The 16,766-nt window shown below is 35.1% G+C and overlaps 1 protein-coding gene across 1 annotated transcript; it reads right to left on the reverse strand.

Moving 5' to 3' along the window:
- Positions 1-316: 316 nt before the first annotated feature.
- tc2n (tandem C2 domains, nuclear) lies at positions 317-16,726 on the reverse strand. Its single transcript, XM_009307433.5, has 12 exons — positions 16,694-16,726; positions 15,781-15,862; positions 15,473-15,637; positions 14,067-14,237; positions 13,625-13,698; positions 11,165-11,240; positions 10,306-10,412; positions 8,306-8,422; positions 6,538-6,729; positions 4,964-5,078; positions 4,313-4,512; positions 317-3,559 (listed from the first exon to the last, which is right to left on the reverse strand). Exons 2-12 carry the CDS (start codon positions 15,848-15,850, stop codon positions 3,449-3,451), a joined length of 1,398 nt encoding a protein of 465 aa, XP_009305708.1. The 5' UTR covers positions 15,851-15,862; positions 16,694-16,726; the 3' UTR covers positions 317-3,448.
- Between the last annotated feature and the right edge of the window lie 40 nt (positions 16,727-16,766).

Consider the following 16,766-nt stretch of genomic DNA (forward strand, 5'->3'; position numbering starts at 1 on the left):
TTAGTTTTGCAATGAAACTGAACAGATCTGATGTAAAACACTGCTACTTATCAATTAGTGATAATAAATAAATAAATTATATGTGATTGTAAATGGGTTTATATTGTGAATGAGTTTAAAATAAATAGAGTGGTTTAAGGGGATTTCAGATCCTGGACACAGAGCTGAAGTCCCGGAACTGCTGATCCACTTTTAATTGGAACACACTAAAGCACACAAACTCCACATGGTCACAGCTGTTTATGTGTGTGTGTGTGTGCGTGTGTGGTCGATAAAAGATTTACTACCACAACTGCTATATACACTCAAATGAATGCCATAATAACAGTTTTATTATTATTTTGTGTTGTCACTAAATTTCAGGTTTAGCTTTTATAAAAAATGATTGTCTTTTCTGTTATTGTTTTTATGGTTGCTACGACACGTTACACAAATACCATTGAACACAAGGATCAGCTGTTTTACAGGGTTTTGCTGCCGCTGGGAGGGGGGGGGGGTGCTTTCAGAAATAACCATTAACCCTGTTCAAACAACCATCCTGAAAGTGATGACGTAAATAAAACACACCCGGATGTGGAAGCAGCTTTAAAAGAGCCGCACAATCAGAGAGGGTTAAAGAACACAAACACTCAGACATGCTTGGTCAGTTTATAGTGTTTCCTCTGGGCTTGGAGGATGATGATGCCAATAAATCACCATATGCAGTTATCGCGTCAGCTGTCAAATCATTAAAGAAAAATGAAAGTGACTTTTGTGAATATAAACTAACAAAAAGCCCCATTAGATTTTAACTAGCTATCCATGTTGTTTAATCCTTTTTATTATTATCCTTCTTTTAGAAACAACAGTATGATTAAACAATATTTCTTATTGCATGCACATAAAATACAGTCGGTACAAATGGAATATTTACTTTTTAAATATCTGTCTTACATAACATCAGACACCTACAGCATTGCATAACACAAAGTACTTAAACATAAAGACAATGAACACTCTTGGGCAAGCTACTGTCTGTCACCTGTGCAAAAATTAAGTCTTAGAAATGACAGGAGAAAGTTAGGTCACCTTGAAATGAGGGCGACACAAAAGATGCAGGGAGGTGAAATGTGTTAACAAAAGTCTCTTTGTTGCCCTCTCCTGTGGCCTTTCCCTTTTTTTTCTGTGCTTGTGAAAGGAAATGGGGACAAATCGAAGGATTGAATTGCATTTGGAAGGGAGTGTAACACAAAACCTTCTAGACTTCCAAAAATAAAAGCTTTTTTCAACGAGTTTTACCCCCGGCACCAACACCAGAGGCTTCACTGCATCTAATAACTGGTTTATCTTCTACAGAGAGCAAGAGAAAGTGCGATAATCATCACCAAAATGCTGATTTTATTTCTATATACACAACAGTTAGCCATTAAGTCAGCAGTGCTGAGTTAAACGCAAGAACACTGACAATAATACTTCATTTACTCATTTTTAATCGTTATTAGCTGACTGTCTGCCCTTTTTTTGGTCATGTTGCTACACTAGTCTACAGTAATACATTTTATTGCACATTATGTATGTGTCCTGTTCATGTGCTAGGGGTGTCCAATACTAACATCAATTGATGTGTAGATATTTCTTTGGATTTTTGTTTTAACGAAAGATAATAAACAATTTGCAGTGTGTATTTTTGCACTGGTACTTTATGCTGGCACTAGAACTACAGAGGCAGTCATTTTTACATTTTGAATTTTAATAAATTAGTAAAAACATAACCTATATGACTACAGTACCCTGGCTTTTTCTAAATGTGCATATATTTCATTCTAACAGTTATTTTATTAATATTGCAAATGTACAGTGTTCGCTACTTTTCTTAGTGGCTTTGAATATGCATGCCTCTGTTACCTATTGCTACTTTCTGCTAAAAAAAAACAGAACTTTACTACAGACATGTCTTTTAAACTTTCAAAAACATTTTTTGCTGTAAAATGTATGTGAGCTTAAAAACAATGAAAGCTTAATTGAAAAATGTCAATAAAAGCTTTGAATGTAAATATTTTGTGACATGATATGAATGAAATAAGGGCTGCTACGGTCATTACAGAATTAAATTATTTACATCCAGTTACAAAATCCTGATAGATCCAGAGTAAAATGTCATGGAAAAAAATATAAATGAAATATAAATGAATATAAATTAACAGCACCATTAGGCATTGTTCTTATCTTGAAAAATGATTCATTCAAACAATCATTCAAAAGATTTGTTCAAAGCAGCTGATTCATTTGGAAAAAAGCATGTGACTATCTTTATGAATGAATTACTGAATCATTGGCTCACTCGACTCTTTCAAAGGCAGGTTAGTTAATGAATGAAACATCGCTCTGAGATGCTCCTCTCTGAATGAAACAGAATAGACAATATTATGTATAAACACACTCAATATTAACGTCTTGTTTGTTGAACTATTAATATCAATATCACATTCATGATCGATTGCTCATACAACAGTCTTGGGGACAACTTGATTGGCTTCATGCAGTGAATGCTTTTAAGTGAAGTTTATTTCTAAACTAATTTTGAGAGGATCACGTGCTTATGATTGCTTGTAGCCGACTCTGCATTAGTGAATTTATGATTCACCAATCAGACGCTTCCTAAACCACTATAAATACCCAAAGTTCCATATAACAGCCATCCTCATTTTAAAGAAACCTCCCTTCCACCCCTACTCCTCCTCCTTTCCTAGATGGGTGGCACGGTGGCCCAGTGGTTAGCACCGTTGCCTCACAGCAAGAACGTCGCTGGTTCTAGTCCTTACCTAGCCAGCCAATGTTTCTCTGCAGAGTTTACACGTTCTCCCCGTGCTCACGTGGGTTTCCCGGTTTCCTCCCACCGTCCAAAAACATGCAACTTAAGTTAATCGGCACCATAGACATGCTCCTAGTATGTAGTTATCTCTTAAGAGCAATCAAAATCTGTTCATTAGCTACTACAGCGGGGGAGTTTTCGAGATCTACCTGAGCTCAAACTCCCCTCTCGCCTTGCAAACGGGATGGAGCCCTGGGCTCGAGGATCTTATGAGCTCAGGGCTCTCCAAATCATCAGCTAAGTGTGAACTCTTGAAACTCTAGAAATGCTTTTGTTTGTTTTAAACTGAGACATAATTGACAGCTATTGTATTAAAACATTTAAGATATTATCAGAGGTTTTTAGACAGTTGCATGTTCTCAAACTTATACCAGATGAGGAACATATATGTTAAATCTACAAACTAGATTAGCTACATTAGGAGCGACTCAACTGGTCCGACTCAGTTTATACATGTAAACGTGTGTGTACTACCACAGCATTTTAGACAAATGCATTCCACTTACAATAATCATATTTCAACAAGAACATGAACAAGTTTTTTTTTAAGTTGCATTTAAAATGCACTTAGCTCAAAAATATAGCATCTTTCTTGTTTCAGGGTCGACTAACTCTGTGCCATGATGTCACCACTTTTTCAGGATTAGCCATTGCATCCTTCCATTGCTCCACTGCCTCAGGAGAACTGCTGTCCAAACTCAAGAGCACCTTCAATGAAGAAACACACGTTTTATTCAGTAAGGATGCATTCAATTAGTCCAATGTGACAGTAAATACATTAATAATGTTATTAATATATATATATATATATATAAATATATATTACACATACATATTACATATACATACATATATATTTATTGCATGCTGTTCTTAAATAATTATAAATAAAATGTATCACGATTAAAAAACTTTTTAAAAATATATTTAAATATTTCTTGAGCAGCTAATGCTGCTCATGGACTGATTACACACACACATATATGACTGAGTCTTGTTATACTGTTTTACATACATTTTCCTTTCCTTGCCTTCGGTGTTTGAACCTTGTTTTGTTTGCTTTACAATGTCTGCTGCCTGCCTGTTTTAAGACCATCACTCTGGATTGCCTGTGTACATCTGTTTGCCCCTTGTGTTGACAGTCGCTTGCCTGACCATTCTGTTTGAAAAACCTGCATTTGGATCCGCACCCCTGTTATCAGCATCCCGTTCACATTACAGGTACATATTTGTAGCTAAAGTGTACATATCAATACCTAAAAAGTACCTTATAGTTCCAACAAAGGTTCAAAAGCCACCTATAAGGTAGAAGTGCCATAAAAGACCCTATGGGTACAAACATGTGACAGCTCATGCCATTTTACTCTGAGATTGGACTGTGTTTTTAAAAGTTTTTTTTTTCATATAGGTGTACATATGTTTACTATTTAGTGTGTTTTAGTCTGTGTTATTCTGACTGACCTGTCCCAGCAGATGTTTTCTCCTCACTGAGCTGCGGCTGTAGAGTTTAACTGACAGTTGCAGATTGTGGTCTTGACTGGTGATAGGGAAATGAAGCACTTCTCCCCACTGGACCTGCCCTCCTGAAGACTTCACCGCCTTCGTCTTCCTCTTCAGTAAGAACTTACCCTCACCCAGCAAGTCAACCTTCACAAAGTAACCTAAAGAGAACATTCATTTGCACAGTTCAGTTCATATTTGTCACATTCATGCTTCCACAAAACAACTAACAAATGGGAAAATGTGTCAGATTAAAATAAAAGGTTAAAATAAACTTTTTTATTGGATTCAAATTCTCATCATTTGCTCACCTTTAAGTGGTTGCAAACCTGTTTGATTTCATTATAATATATTCTGAAGAATGTTGAAATACTTGACACCCATAGTATGAACTAAAAAAAATACTATGGAAGACAATGGCTGCTTTTCCCTCAACATTCCTCAAAATATCTTCTTTTGCTTTACAATAAAAAAAGAGGTTTGAGGATGAGTAAATGATGACGTGATCGATTTTGAGTGAACAGTACAGTTTTTTTTTTTTTTTTTTACATTGCACTAAGATGAAGCTGTTATGACGATGTTGATGATGATGAATAAAGCTGAGAGACTCACTCTGTGTGAGCGGTGAGGAGGATGAAGGAAGGTTTTGAGTGCTGAGGATCTGGAGCTGCATTCGACTGTTCACAGGCTGGAAACACAAGGCCAGCTGAAGCTCAGCATGGCACACCTACAGAAACACACAATCAGACCAGTTTGAGTTGTGTGGAGCTGTGTATGTAGGTTTTTATTTTTTAAGGCGGAGAACCTGCTGATGCTGCATAAGCCAATTTGTGACCCAGATAAAAACAGACACACACACACATGCACACACCCATTATTGATTTAGAAAAAAAAAAAAACTTCCTCTAGACCAGATACCACTGACCTTCATTATGAAACTCTGTTCTGTCAATTTCAAACACTATACCAGTGATAAAAGACTTCATTTTCTGTTTTCATTTCTGTTTTCATTTCAGTCGAACACACACACACACACACACACACACACACACACACACACACACACACACACACACACACACACACACACACACACACACACACACACACACATGTTTGTTTTTGTGAAAAGTGGGGACATTACATAGGTTTCCATTAATTTTATACTGTCCAAACCGTATATTATATTGCCCTCAACCCACCCCACCCCTAAACCCAACCATCACAGGAGACTGTGTGCAGCTTTCCTCTCTGATTAAACTTATTCTGTAGGATTTATAAGCATTTTGAGAAACGAGGACATCACCAATGTCATCATATTTTACCTCCTTTTTGTAATACCTGTGTCAAACCTATGTCATTATACAGATTTGTGTCCTGATATGTCACAAAAACACGTACACACACACACACACACATCAAAGCACTTTCAGAAAGTCTAGCTGACCAAAGCAAATAGCTATAATCTGTGCCGAAGCTCTATACGGTATCTTTCATTAACAATATTGTAATGAATGTATGAAACTTCAAAGAAATATTGATACTAATAGTATTACATTTTTAAATGTCCTTTATCTATCTCTTTATCGAAAAGGGACCTTATTACACTAATTCAAATAAGATTTTTCAGCAGTCGATACAATACAAAAGCAATGTAAGAAAAACTGTTGCTCTTAATATTATTGTAGACATGGTGTTTTCTCTTCAGTACTATCTGATTAATTTTATTGTTAACTAACAGAACAATATTAGTTAACATGAAATCATATTATATGAACATTATAAACAATATTATTATTATTTAAAAGAACATTGTGGATATAGTCTTTTACTAATAAAAAATACTATTTTTTAGTCTTTCTTGTCAGGAAGATTTGAAGAGATCAGCATTTTAAGGATTAAGTACATTCACTGAAAGTCTTTTTTTCTCTCAGTGTATTGACTTCTTCCCCACTCTCTCTCCATCTGTCTGTCTGTCTTACTCAAAACTAGTGACCTAAATAACACAGAACAGACTGGAGCAGAACTAGAACAACGGTTTCATTTGTAATGTAATTATATATGGTGGTGTGTGTGAATACAGACTGTGGATTACTGCAGATGGAGGTACGTTTTCAGCGAATCCTACAATCAAAACAAAAGCTAAATTTGGGTTGTGATATGTGATCACAGAGAGATCCACTCACATGTGTTTTAGAAGGATGCTTGAACTCTAGCCAGTGCTTTGTTTCCTGCGGTCCGAGGCTTCGTAGAGACAGCACACACTCCCCCAGTGTGCGTTTGCGTGGTGTGTGAGCCTGCAGCCGCAGCACTAGTGCAGACCTGCGGATCTGCTCCAGGTTCAGCGTGAACACAAATGTCTCCATGAAGACAGTGTCCTGAAACCCAGACCGACACAGCATAGTAATGTCTAATCAAATGCAATAGAACACTGACACGTTTGGAGATTCTGAAAATATATAAGTGAAAGTGTTTTCATTTAGTAGTGCCCTGAATTAGCTTTTTTACACAACCTACTGTACATACACAAGATATCTACACAAATTACGCAGTTCAACTATATTTTCTTCTGAATACATCATTACCCGGATGATCTGTAACTGCTTTATGATTATTTTATGATAAATCCTACTGTGTGTTTGTCTTGAGCACTTCGGTTATATGCACTGTTTTCAAGAAAAAAAACCAAAATGTCCTCCACACATTCTTTGGCATCTTCACTGACAAGCTTGCATACAAAATGGAATGATCGGATGCTAATGGCAGCTGTTTGTATTGCTCCTCAAAGAACTATGTCTCTGTGTAGTAAATGGTGCACACGACATAACCAAAAGTGCTCCAAAAGTAACCAAAGTGCCCTTAATAACTTCAGTCAAGTGTTTGAAATAAATCCTTCAGTATCCTGCTTCTGTAGATGTGTGTTTGTTAGTCACAATAAATCAATGAAAGCAGTTAAGTCTTTTGTACATAATGCAATGTTGGGATTTCCTCTGGCTTTCAGTGATTTTTTTACTGATCACACAACCGCACTACCATCACAAAGTGTGCATGACAATCGCAGCTTTGCTCAATTGTGTTTTACAATTTCATTAATTGCCCAGCAATATTTCCGATTTATTTTTTTTTACACTGGTTCAGACTTAAGACTCAAGCAAATATTACAAAGATAAAAACATTTATTCATGCAACAGATGGTAACACAAGGCATTCATTAAAATATAGGGGGTGAAAACTTTAAATAAAATGTTTTTAATTTTGTGTTCTGCAAATTAAATAACGTTTCATGTAGCTTCTGAAGAGTAGTACTATTTAAAACACAAAAAATTAAACAAGATCGTTAAACAAAATTAAAGCAGTTATCAACAATAATCCTGTTCAAAAGTTTTACGTTCCCTTATTTTCAATGCATTATGTCTCATAATGAATCAGTAAGCGTTTGCTGCTTTTGATCATCCAGGTGACAATACAGACTATTAAAAAGCAGTATAAGAATTAATAATGAAGCATGTGTAAACTTTAGAATTTCTATTTATTTTTTCTTTAGACATGTAGAGATATCATCCTTTAAAAATAAATTTGATTTAAATATAATAAGACTTAATTACTAATCAAACAATCATTTTGAATTTGTTTCCATTTTATTTTTTAATTTTATCAAAAGTCTGTTTGTCAAAGCTGTAGAGGCGATATTGTAAAATAATGTTCATCTCTCCGCATGTTTGTGTGCACATATGTTTTTTTGAATCTCAAATTGCATTTTAGGAATCACCAAGGACCACAGTTTCATCTAAAAACTTCCTTAATTGAATAAAATAAGTCAACCAAATTATTAAATACATTAATTAAGAAACTTAGCTTTGAATATACTCTCATTTAACACCTTGATACCAACAAAGCTGTAGTTTAAAATGAATTTTGTACGATGTAGCTTAATATGCTTTGGATCTCACTCACTTCTGATGCTTCCTTAAGCGTACTCTTAAACCGGACCGGCTTGTTCACGGTGATGACGCCTTTAACCCCAATCTTCTGCTGCTCCACTCTTTCATTATAGACACTCAAGTCTGTGCACTAAAAAAAGAGGAAGTGCCAAAACCAGTGGAAAAATGAGAAAGGCTGATAGCAACATGTAAGCCTACTGTTTATGAGCTTTTACAACCACTAAAGCCACTGTATGTCAACAAGGGGAATTTTATGAAAAGTAAAGCTCTGAAATATTTATATTAGAAAATAATCGACAGAAATAAAACAAAACAAATATCATGAAATATGATAAAACAGTGAATAAAGCTACAGTACAGTATACTTTTAGTACTCCAGCAGTCAGCGGCATAATAAAAGACAGCATGCTTCTTGCAGAAGAATATTGTATCCGGAGTGACGTCTGTAGGTTTATGACAAATCACTCAGGATCTGGTCTACACTGTTATGTCCACACTCTTTAAAAATACTGTAATTATTAACAAGTTATGTAAGGCAGCTTTTATTGTGTATACAATTAACCATCTATCAAGTGAATCCATTTTGTCACATCCAAACATAAACAATAAAGTAAGTCAAATTAAGTAAATTAGGTCATTAGAAAAATCTAAAGGTAAATGAACATTTACAGTTATATAAATAAAATATGTGCAACACTTTAGTTTAGGTCACAATTCACAGTATTACCTACTGGCTTATTACCATCCTATTACTGCAATATTAACTGCTCATTAGTAGTTATAAAGTATGACCTTATTCCCCATCCTTACCCAAAACCTAAACCCAACTTCTACCTTACTAACGATTAATAAACAGATTACTAGTAGTTTAATAAACTAATAGTGTTAGATAATAGTTTATTAATAGCGTGAATTGTGACCTAAACTAAAGTGTTATCAAAATATGTATTACAATAAGACATTTCGTGTGTGTGTGTGTGTGTGTGTGTGTGTGTGTGTGTGTGTGTGTGTGTGTGTGTGTGTGTGTGTGTGTTTGTGTGTATACATATACGTATTAGGGATGCTTTGCTAAGGACAACTGATAACGAATACCAATTCCTTGCCATGGTGATCGGCTGATACCAAACACCAATTCTGATGCTTTTTATAACTGTACCATTGCATCAAGCACATTTACCCTCAAAGTATGCTACTTAAGTGCAGATCTCTCCTTATCTACTGTAGGAGAATAAATTAAAAATGTTGCATATAATACCTCAAACACATCTCTTATAACCATTTAGTGTGAAAATGTCATGGTAAGATACAACTTTACAGGAATTAATAGATAAAACATTAAAAAGATTGTAGTAATTGCTTATCTCTCAAGTGTAGGATAACACTTTAGAATAAGCTTCCTTTAGTTCCTATATTTTTAGTAAATGTAATGTATTCATTAACAAAAAAATCATGAATGATACATGTATTACAATAGTCATTCATCTTTATTGATAGTTAAAGATGTTAAAGTTGTTTATTGGTAGTTTTTATAATCTGACAGTGCATTACTTTAGCTTTTTATAAAGCATTAGTAACTGTTGGACTATGACTGATAAACGCTTTCCAAGTATTGTTCATTCTTAGTTCATGTTAGTACATTAACTAGCATTAACTAATGGAAACATATTCTTTAAGTGTGACCAAATCAAAAATGAAAAATGCAAGGAAAACTAAATAAACAATACATTTAATAAACTAAAATTAATATGAAAACATAAAATGTCAAACAAAATCAAATTCAAACTCTTAATAAAACTTGTGATACTAAAATAACACTGCACCGCACACTTATATCATCAAATGACACACATACAATGAGAGTTATTTTTTAATTATACAAAAAAGGGAGATTAAACATAGCTGGTCAGAAATGTGGTCATTTGTTAAAGGTCTCTCTCAGCCACACAGAGGCTCCATTCAACTGGGACACACAATGGCCTGTTGTAAACCAGCAAAACCTGGATAAAATCATACCTTTACTAAGGTGATCCACACCTGCTCCACCGCCGCCTCATACTTCAGGTGAACACACACTTTCCCCGGCTCACGATCCCGCTCATCGCCAGACAGCGTGATGGATTCTATGCACATACATATGAATACAAAAAGTGACTCATCAATCCTTCACAAAAAGGATAAAAATAAGAAAAGAATGTCTGAAAAAAATCAAATAATAGTGACATTTTAAGCAATTTACTGGCCCCCTGAAATGTTTGAACCCTACACTCTTAGAAATAAAAGTACAAATGATATCTAATACTAATATGCATTAATATTAATAACTAATGTGTAAATATGATTAATGTGTCCCTTTAACGTACCAATATGGACCCTTTATGTACAAAAGTGACACTGTTTGTACTTTTATTTTCAAAAGTTTAACTTAAAAAAATACATAACATTAGTATTCGGTATACTAAAATGTTTATTATTTATGTTTTGTATATAAAGTTTCACTGTACATTCTGAGAGTTATCTGAGAACTTGTGTACTGGACCTGAGGGAAAACAATTGGGAGTAATTACTGTGTCTGCCCTTTACGATTTCACAATCTGCAGTGATCTGAGCCCATGTTGGGTGTGTATGTATGTGTGTGTGTGTGCGCGAGTGAGTTTGTTTGAGAGTCTGCTTTTATGTGTGCACTGGCTGAGGGACAGAGGGGGTAAGACAGTTGGGAAATAAAGGGTCCTAAAAGACCCCGTAGAAAACAAAAGCAAAAGCAAACAAATGAAACTTCAGTGGAAATTCCAGGTGACAGTGGAGTGGAACAGTTCTATTGGAAGGGAACGCTGAGGGTTTTTTCGGAATGTGGTGTTCCATCATGAATGGTTACCTAGACTACGGCTGCTCCCAAAGGAATCCTGAACGGAGGATGTGCTGCTCTGGATGCTGGATACAGAATCATAACGCTGAGAAGAAACACAGAGGAATTAATGTTACTGAAACAACAGCACAGCTAATCATTATACCGCGATGTGTTAATGCATAGACACTCGACTTAATATGTTCGTGTTGATGCATGAAACTGATTCTTTATTCCATCAGAACTACAATAGAAACTGATATGCAATTCAAAGTGTGGTTCTCACTGGTGAAATGTTTTTGTCATGCCACCAATAGATCGATGTACATCGATGGATTTGCTCTTCAGTGTTTGGACTTTTAGAAGTGAAAGAAGTAAACCACACTGAAATGAGCTAAACTGAACTTCAACTCTGAAAACTGGACTGACACATTTTCAGTTTACTAGAACTTCTATGTTAAGCTGCTTTGACACAATCTACATTGTAAAAGCGTTATAGAAATAAAGATGAATTGAATTAATAATAATAATAATAATAATTCGTTACATTTATATAGCGCTTTTCTGGGCACTCAAAGCGCTTTACACAATGGGGGGGGAATCTCCTCATCCACCACCAGTGTGCAGCATCCACCTGGATGACGCGACGGCAGCCATTTTGCGCCAGACCGCACACCACACACCAGCTGATTGGTGGAGAGGAGACAGAGTGATGATATGCCAATCATGATATGGGGAGGGTTAGGAGGCCATGATGGACAGAGGCCAGTGGGCAGATTTGGCCAGGATGCCGGGGTTAAACCCCTACTCTTTTTCGAAGGACATCCTGGGATTTTTAACGACCACAGAGAGTCGGGACCTCGGTTTAACGTCTCATCCGAAAGACGGCGCTCACTGAGCAGTATAGAGTCCCCGTCACTATACTGGGGCATTAGGACCCACACAGACCGCAGGTTGGGCGCCCCCTGCTGGCCTCACTAACACCACTTCCGGCAGCAACCTAGCTTTCCCAAGTGGTCTCCCATCCAGGTACTGACCGGGCGCAGCCCTGCTTAGCTTCAGTGGGCGACCATGTGAGAGTTGCAGAGAGCTAGCTGCCGGCATGAATTGATAAAAAAGTATTGTAAATAGTTTACAAGTTCACTTAATATCATTTACAAGAAAAAAATGCATATTAATTGATTCAGTGCCAAAAAACAAAAATAGGGTTTATATATGCAATAATAATTAAGCATAATCACAATAATGTACTGTATAATCAATAGCAATTATTTTATTATTTCATAACATATAATAATTATTATAATTTGAACAGAACCTGATATATAAATGAATACAATTGATATATGGAAATTAATAGAAATATAAAACAAACATAGAACTTTCTATTTATCAAATCAGGGTTAAAGGTAACCAAAAAGGTAAAATCAAAAAACCAAAAATATATTTCCGACTTTAAAAAACTAACAAAATATATCATAACTAGTGGCCAGAGAAATATTTATCATTTTTATTTTGTTTAATTTGTTTAAAACTAGACATATTTAAACAGACAAAACTCACAGAACTCTTAAATATTAACTACATTTCAAATCTAAAAAAGGAATTAAAAATAAATAATAATGATGATTTCACTACATTAACACCTACTAAAATCAACCATAGTCACTTAGGCCTGTCATGATACCTGTTTTTCATGATATACTGCACCAAAATATATTGCGATAAACGATATCATTGCCATTTGAAGACCATTTTATGCCACTTATTATTTAATACAAGCATGACGATATAATATCATCACAATGCAGGTACACATCATATTTTATTCTTAAGAATATTTCATTTAATTATAGTAATTTTAACTATTTAATAATGAGATATTGGAATCAGAATGTGAAAATGTGTATCCTAAACAAGTACATAATAAAACATTTTAACAAAAAAAGTGCAAAGTAAAAAGTAACAAAGGCTGCAATATCTGCTATCAGTTCTATTTTCAGTTGTCAGGCACCCACGTGAAAATATACTGTACTCATTTATAACAAATACTACAGTATTTTTTAACCATACTGACAATGACACCTCCAATAGAAATAGATATGTTGCACAATCAGCTAAATGTTGCTAGAATTGTTTTTATGTATAAGTGATATACCAAAAACGATAGAGCTCATATCCATGTGTTGTGCGGTATGTTGATATATAGATTATTGTGACAGGCCTATAGCCACTTTCAACATTAATAATCAAATCACATCACCATATCAGAATGATTTCTGAAGGGTCATGTGATGCTAAAAACTATAGTAATGCTGCCACCACACAAATAAAAGACATTTGCTCATATGCATCATTAATAGCTTGTGTGAACTGGTGTGTGTGATCACAGCTGCATGTGAATGTGTTGTGAATGTGTTGGGATGTGTTGTTAAGTTGTTAAGTAAGGTGTGTGTGTCTGCATGTGTGTGTGTGTGTGTGTGAAGTCACCTCAACACGGCCCTGAGGATTTGACAGATCGAACATGGACAGACAGAGTCTCTGTGCGTCGCTGTGATCCAAACCTGTGAAAAACACAAATAATTTCCCTTACTTCACTTTCAGAAAGAGTCCAAAGACACTCGCTGAAATCTGGGCTGATTTCATTTTCAAGCAATTTCAATTCGAACATTTCCAAATGTGTCACACTGAGCCTTTTGATAACGTCTAACAATACAAACTGGGACAACACCACTGCAAATCTGCCATGAACAATAAGGGGATTTAAGAGCGGGAATAAAACAGCAGAATTAAACACAAGTGGGTTGGAATGTAAATATTTGAGGTTGCAGTACCTGCTGAGAAGTTACGTACTAAAAGATGCCATGAGGAAGTAACATTGGATAGTAAACATCATAAATAGATGTTTTGGGCAGATCTACAGGTCTCTCACCTGTGCCAGGGTTGTAGTTGACTCTGTTTTTCAGAGTAGGGCGTCTCAGTGAACCTGGCGACACGTAGCTGATCATATGACTGCTGTTTAAGTTCACATCAGGATCGTACATCATTTGACTGACTCCTGCCAGCTCTGCCTTCCTTTCTGCGTAAGTGGACCTTGTGGTGCCTAAAGTCATTCAGAAGAGATTTGTAGACACAATTGTGGCAACAGGTTGAATATATCCAGTTGAAGTCAGAATTATTAGTCCTCCTGTCGATTTTTTCCCCCAATTTCTGTTTAATGGAATATTTTTTTCAACACATTTCTAGACATAATATTTAATAACTCATCTCTAATAACTGATTTCATTTATCTTTCCTATGATGACAGTAAATAATATTTTACTAGAAATTTTAAGACACTTCTATACAGCTTAAAGTGACATTTAAAGGCTTAACTAGGGTAATTAGGCAAATTATTGTATAATGATGATTTGTTCTGTAGACTATCGAAAAATATAGCTTAAGAGGGCTAATAATATTGACCTAAAACGTTTTTTTTTTTCATTAAAAACTGCTTTTATTCTAGCCGAAATAAAACTAGTCTCTACTTTCCTGCAATTGCCTCTCTGGCACCACCGGAGCCAACTGTATTATTTACAGTTATTTATTACTGTATTATTATTTATTACTGTATTATTGCTAACTGTATTACAGAAATAAATAAATAAATAAATAAAATTACTAATATTCTGCGTCTTACACTTTACATACCTGAAACTTGCCTAAAGCACTTATTCATTGTTGCTCTTATAGTTGTGTAAATTGCTTCCTTGTCCTCATTTTGTAAGTCGCTTTGGATAAAAGCTTCTGCTAAATGACTAAATGTAAATGTAAATGTAGTAAGACTTTCTCCAGAAGAAAAATTTAATTTTAGGAAATACTGTGAAAAAAATCCTTGCTCTGTTAAACATCATTTTGGAAATATTTAAAAAAGAAAACTCACAGGATGGCTAATAATTTTGACTTCAACTGTACATTTATACTTTTGAATGTTTGATTCTGATCAAACTAACAGCAAACTAACTGATCAAGCTAACAGCTCATCGTCAGTTATAACTTATAATTACTTATAAAAATAAATTATACAACTATTTATTTATTCAAATGAAAAATTTGTCATCATTTACTTTACTTGTTCCAAGCCTGTCTGACTTTCTTTCTTCTGTTGAACAGGAAGGAAGAAATACTGAATAATGTTGGGAAAAAACAGCCATTGAATATTTATTGATCTTACCATGGATATCAATGGCTGTTTGTCCCCAGCATCAACAGAGGAAAGTAATTCATTAAAGTTTAGAACCACTCGAGTGTCAGTAAGTGGTAAGGAAATTTTAATCTCATCAGATTAATTCTGCTTACTCTGCTGTCCAATGTTGTGGCCAGAGTATTGTGCTCCTCTCGGCTGGATGTATGAAGGTTTGAAGGTTGGGATGATGAAAGGAACCTCTCGGCCGTCCGGAGGCAGTTTAGAAAGCAGATAATCCTCTGAAACTCCAACACCCCTCTTCACATTGCACTCAGCAGCTGATTTAACAGGAGCTCGAATTTTTATCACTACAAACCATGCAAATGCATCAGTTCACAAATGCAATTATATGCATATACACTATGTGAATGGATTAATAAAACAAGAATCATGATGAGGTGAGCGTGAAAACTAAACTCACTCTGAATCTCTGGTTCATTTTTCTTGGACGCAAACGTCCTGCAGCAGTTTTTGATGCAGTCAGTCATCATGTTACTGCAGATCTGCACAAAACAATCACATAAAAGGAGTTTCACAGTAGTAATTTCCTACAGCAGACAGAACTCTTAATTCACAACATTTCCATCATGTGTTTTGTGGATCAGACTCCTGTGTATTGCTAAGGATTAAGGCCTGAATGGGAATGACGCACACAATGGTAATATTTTAACTTCATTCAATCTCTACTCAAATATACTTTGGTTTATCACATTTCTGATTCTTTTAACCTTGATGTCCTCACCTAATAAGCATTTTTTTCCACTAACACTGCTCTTCTATTATGTAAATGAATCATGGTTGTAATATATTAAACGTGTAATAACCATGTTTTTGGCAGATTGATTACCATTTGTTTAATAAAAATCTTAATACAAAATGAAACGATCATTAAATTGCAGTTGGTAGCCTAGCTGTAGTTAAATTCAGAGGCTTTTAGTCTGTAGTGTTGCATTTGTGGTGAAACTGGGTAATTTTCATCAGGGTTACCTTGGAAAATAAGAATACAATTTTAGAAAACTGTATAAACTGTAAATTGTGTCGTGGTTTAAAATAAGGCACCTAAAGATACAGTAAATAAGGTTAATAAGGTAAAAACAAATCATTTTAACACAAATGTTTCTTTAACTACGTCTTAACGACTAAAATGTCACTTTTAAATGATTTTTCATAATAAACAAGTCTCTAGAAGAGGAGTAAAGACATCGTCAAGCCAATCAATGCATCTGAATATTAGAAAAATATAGAAAGTATAACAAAAAGTATTTCAGGAAATAAAACGAATGACTGTTTTGCTATTTGATATGTTTGTGTTGTATGGATGAGGCTGAACGTACCTGTGCTGCTGTTCGTGAGAAGCTGAAATCTCTGAGCTCGCGAATGCAGCAGGTGCGCCTCAAGACTTCAGAG

This window comes from Danio rerio, chromosome 13 (assembly GCF_049306965.1).
Source record: "Danio rerio strain Tuebingen ecotype United States chromosome 13, GRCz12tu, whole genome shotgun sequence".
NCBI classification, from domain to species: Eukaryota; Metazoa; Chordata; class Actinopteri; order Cypriniformes; family Danionidae; genus Danio; species Danio rerio.